At 63.7% G+C, this 4,674-nt stretch overlaps 1 protein-coding gene across 1 annotated transcript in view; it reads right to left on the bottom strand.

Annotated features, from left to right (window-relative positions):
* ACVRL1 (activin A receptor like type 1) overlaps positions 1–4,674 on the bottom strand; it is a 9,218-nt gene that overhangs the window by 2,750 nt on the left and 1,794 nt on the right. Inside the window, exons 2-8 of the mRNA XM_027907851.1 lie at positions 3,838–3,908; positions 2,404–2,628; positions 1,890–2,089; positions 1,691–1,790; positions 1,428–1,574; positions 1,064–1,339; positions 352–549 (exon numbers count right to left, since the gene is read on the bottom strand). Coding sequence (XP_027763652.1) covers positions 352–549; positions 1,064–1,339; positions 1,428–1,574; positions 1,691–1,790; positions 1,890–2,089; positions 2,404–2,628; positions 3,838–3,904 — 1,213 coding nt within the window. The 5' untranslated portion in view covers positions 3,905–3,908. The remainder of the gene's footprint in view (positions 1–351; positions 550–1,063; positions 1,340–1,427; positions 1,575–1,690; positions 1,791–1,889; positions 2,090–2,403; positions 2,629–3,837; positions 3,909–4,674) is intronic.

Raw genomic sequence — 4,674 nt, 5'->3', positions numbered from 1 at the left:
TCCTCCCCGGCAGGGCACGAGGGGACCCCGTCCCTGTCCCCATTCCCGAGTTCCCAAGCCAAGCCCCGGCGGCCGGAGGTCCCGGCCGTGGCCGCTTTCCAGGCAGAGCTGGGAGCTGCTTGTTTTCTAATCAGCACTGAACAAACAAAGCACTGATTGAGTCTAATGGGCCCTTTAATCAGGGAGCCGGGTGCTGACACTAGATTACAGTGTTTATAATTTACAGCTAATCTTCTGGGCGAAGGAAAAGAAGGGGGGAAAAAAAGAAAAAAAAAAAAAGGCAACAAGGGAAGGAGGGAAGGACGGAGGGAACGTGGCAGGGAGCCGGGGGAGCGAGCGGGACCCACTCACCGTTCACCACCGTGCGCCGGGTGATCTCCCAGAGCACCAGCCCGTAGGCCCAGATGTCCGTCTTCTTGTAGGACTCGAAGCAGTCGGTGCGGATCTGCTCGCTCAGCACCTCCGGGGCCATGTAGCGCTTGGTGCCCACGCGGGGGTTGTTGCCGATGTCCAGGTAGTCGCTGCCCTGGGAGTGCATGACAGCCAGTCCTGGGGGAGGGACAGAATCACAGTCGTTGGGGTTGGGAAGGACCCTTCAGATCTTCAAGTTTAACTATAAAAGGCCTTGGACAGGGCTGTGCTGGTGCTGTGTCCCAGGATGCTGCATCTGTGGGGCAGCACATTCCTGAGGCAACACATCCCTGGGGTACCACAACCCTGGGTACCACATCCCTGGGTACCACAGCCCTGGAGCATCATATCCCTGGGTACCACATCCCTGGGTACCACATCCCTGAGGTATCACATCCCTGGGGTACCACAACCCTGGGTACCACATCCCTGGGTACCACAGCCCTGGAGCACCATATCCCTGGGTACCACATCCCTGGGTACCACATCCCTGGGGTACCACATCCCTGGGTACCATAACCCTAGAGCACCACATCCCTGGGTACCACATCTCTGGGTACCACATCCCTGAGTACCACATCCCTGGGTACCACATCCCTGGGCTCCCAAATCCCTGGGTGCCACACCCCCCACCCCCGCCCCTCCATCTCACCCAGGTCTGCGATGCAGCACTGCCGGTTGCTCTTCACCAGGATGTTCCTGCTCTTCAGGTCCCGGTGGGCGATGGCGGGCTTGCCCTGGGTGCCGAAGATCTCCACGTGCAGGTGGACGAGGCCGCAGATGATGGAGGAGGCCAGGCCCAGGCAGGTCTCCACGTCCAGGACCGTCCTCTGCAGGAAGTCGTAGAGGGAGCCGTTCTCGTGGTAGTGGGTGATGAGCCACAGCTGGGTGCTGGAGTTCCTCGACGTCATGTCGGAGGCGATGAAGCCTGGGCGGGGGAGAAGAGCTGGCACCGTGGAGCCCCCACGCAGCTGCCCCCTCACCCCTGCCCAGCCCTGCCGGCCCCCCCAGCTCACCCAGGATGTTGTCGTGGCGCAGCAGGACGGTGTTGTAGATCTCCGTCTCGCGGAACCACGACTGCTCGTCCCGGGAGGAGAAGATCTTCACGGCCACGCTCTCGCCGTGCCACACGCCTCGCCACACCTCGCCGTAGCGCCCTTTGCCTGCCACGGCCACGGCATCAGTCACCCCAGCCCTCGGACCCCCACGCCCTGCCCGCCCCCAGCACGAGGCTGCAGACCCCTCCTGGGGGGGCTTCTTACCCTCCTGGGCTCCTTACCCACGCACTCCACGAGGGTGATCTGCCTGGCCACCGTTCTCTGCACGAGGAAGGGCAGCCCCGAACCGCTGCCCGTGGTGCAGTCGTCGTTCAGCAGGTCCTGCACAACCGGGGTGACCGTGGGGTCAGCACGGCGACCACCACACCCTCCCACACCTCGGGGGGGGGGATTTGGGGGTCCCTCCCGGAGCTCACCCACCTCCAAGGTGCTGTCTCCCACCATGGATGCCTTCAGAATGAGGTCGGTGTCGCTGAGGTCACTCTGCTTGTGGCGCTGCTGGGCCACCTTCCAGCAGAAGAGCGCCGTGAGCACCACGAGGACGAGGAGGGCGAGCAGCGGGACGAAGATCATCAGGAGGAGGTTGGGCAGGGAAGGAGCCTTTCCCAGGGCATCTTCTCCTGGGTGGGGGAAATGATGGATGGGAGCGTGATAAGCGAGGTCTGGGGGCTCAGGCTTGGACCTGGGGAGGGTGGAGGCCTCGGGGTTTGGGCTTGGACCTGGGGAGGGTGGCTCTGCACTGGGTTCAACCCCATGGGTGGCAGCTCTGCAGGCACAGCCCAAGAAGGGACCCCCAAGGACATCTCGCTGGCCCTGCCCCCCCTCAGGAAAAGGTGACTCTCAGGGGGCTGAGCGAGGGCAGGGGTGATCTGCAGACCCAAGCACACCTCCAGCCGCGTGGGCAGCTCTGCCCCTCGCCCCCGTGGCCCCACACCTTGCAGGAAGATGTCCAGCTCGGCGTTGCACATGCGGGACTCGCAGCACCTCATGCCGTACTGCTCCGTCACGGGCGTGTTGCAGTGCTCCAGGATGTTCTGGGAGAAGCAGCCCCGGTGCTGAGTGATGGTGCCCTCCTCCCTCCTCTTGCTGACGAAGCACACCTTGCCCGTGCAGGTGGGCTGGCTGCAGAAGGGCACGTCGCAGGCGCACAACAGCTCGTCTGCGGGCACGAGGAGGGGGCACGTTGTGCCACCAGACCACCCTGGACGGGGGCTGGTGGCTTTGCTGACAGGGGCACTGTCCTAGAGAGTCCTGAGCCAAATTTTGAGAGTGGGCAGCCTGGGACCGTCACGGTCCAGGAGGGGAAGGTGGCTGTGGGTGCTCAGTTCAGGGAGCCCATCCTGACAGCTCCTGGAAAATCACCTGCTCCCAGCTGGGATCCAAGTGCCAGCCCTGAACCTGGGGGTGGCATCCAGCCCAAGCAGCTGGGATTAACTGGGATGCACTGGTTGGCAGCACACAGGCACACCCTGCCCGCGGGGTCCCAGGGCTGTGGGAGCCGAATGTTGGGAGCCAGGGTGGGACCAAAAGCCCCAGACTCAGCCAGCACCTCCCCAGAGGGTGTTCTAGGAGCTGGGTGCTAATCCCGGCGTCTTTCCTGGAGCTCTTCCTGCCTTCCCCGAAGGCGCTTCCCTGTGCTGTGGTGCCGGAGCGGCTCAGAGGGCGCCACGCTCCCCGGCGCCCGATTTAGCTCTGCCCTTTCGCGCAGAAAATATCCCTCCTGGAATCAGCGAGTTCAGCGTGAGGGCAGCCAGGCGGCCAGCGGCGAGGGGACAGCGAGGGGACAGCGAGGAGATGTCTGCCAGTGGCCAGTCCCCCTCCTGTGCCTGTCATCCCCCTGCCCAAAAGGCTGCCCGGTGCCAGTGCTGTGGGGTGGTGGCCAGGCTGGGTTGGGGTTGGTGGTCCCGTGGGCAGGATGGGGACTCGGTGGGGACTCGTCCCCTCAGTGAGCTCTGCTGTTCCTCCCCGGCACAGCCACACTGTCCCCCCTGCACAAACACAGCCAGTTGGACCTGTCCCCGGGTCACCTGGGGCGCCCCTGGGATGCTGAGCAGCTCCTCGTGCTCCTCACCATCACCATCATCACCATCATCACCACCCCTGGGAAGACTCACTCTTTAAAGCACGTGGTGCTTTCCCAGCCTTCTCCATCTCCCCTCCGGTGATGGCAAAGCAATTAATTAACGAAGCCGAGATCCTCCCTGGGGGGTGGGTCACGGTCCCGCAGGGGCACAGCCCCTCGCTGGGGACGGCGCCGTCCCCGAGGAGCCCCGGCTCCCTCTGCAGGAGGTTATTTCGGGCAGGGACGCTCCCAAAAAGCCGAGGGTTTATTTTAACCTGCCAATCACCCCACCACGTTGGTACTCACCGGCTGCGAGGCCGAGGGACAGAGTCATCAGCGCCAGCACCGCGCGGCCACCGGCCCCACACGGCATCGTCCTGCGGAGAGCGGAGCGGTGAGAGAGGTTCCTGCACCCCCGAGGGGCTCATCACCAGCCCCGGGGGCTTTGGGAAGGAAGAGGGGGGACTTGGAGAGGGAGAGGGCGGGCGGAGCGAGGTAGGATGTGTTGCTTCCAATGGAGTTTGGCTCCGGACGTCCTGGGTACGGCCCTTCCTGAGAGCACATCCCGGGACCTCCCGAGCTTGGGGGACCTCCCGGCCGTGGCACTGGACACCACAGCTCCCGCCCTGTAAAAACCACGGCCCCCGTGGGCTCGGCACCGCTGGAGGTTCCAGGTTCAGCAGGGCCCAGGCCATGGGATGGAGCTCAACGCGCTCCCACCGCGTGGCACCGCTGGCCTCGGTCCGGGGCTCGATCCCGGCGGGGCTTTTGTACCCCGAGCTTATCAATGACACAAACAGGGGCAGCCAAAAATTCCCTGCTGTGCCTCGGGGGAAGTTTGGCTATTTTTTCTCTTCCTTTTTTTTTTTTTTTTCCCAACTTATAAAAAGGGACATTTCTGCCAAGGCAAACACGGCCGAGCCCCCCACTGCCCCCCACCCCGCTCCACGGCCGCGGGCTCCACGGCCCCTCCTCGGCTCATTCTTTGTGGTTCCCGACATAAACACGCCAAAGGCTCCGTTTCCTGCAATTGAAGAGCCCAGCCCAGCGCTGCCGGGACAGGAATCAAGATTGTTTAGATTCTGGCCTTGATGGGGCAGCGGAGTCACGCAAGCCCAGCCCTCGGGAGCGCGCTCAGACGCG

This window comes from Empidonax traillii, unplaced genomic scaffold (genome assembly GCF_003031625.1).
Source record: "Empidonax traillii isolate 1590-97213 ecotype Southwest subspecies unplaced genomic scaffold, ASM303162v1 scaffold1555:size184083, whole genome shotgun sequence".
Classification (NCBI taxonomy): domain Eukaryota; kingdom Metazoa; phylum Chordata; class Aves; order Passeriformes; family Tyrannidae; genus Empidonax; species Empidonax traillii.
This window is presented reverse-complemented; position numbering and strand designations above follow the sequence as displayed.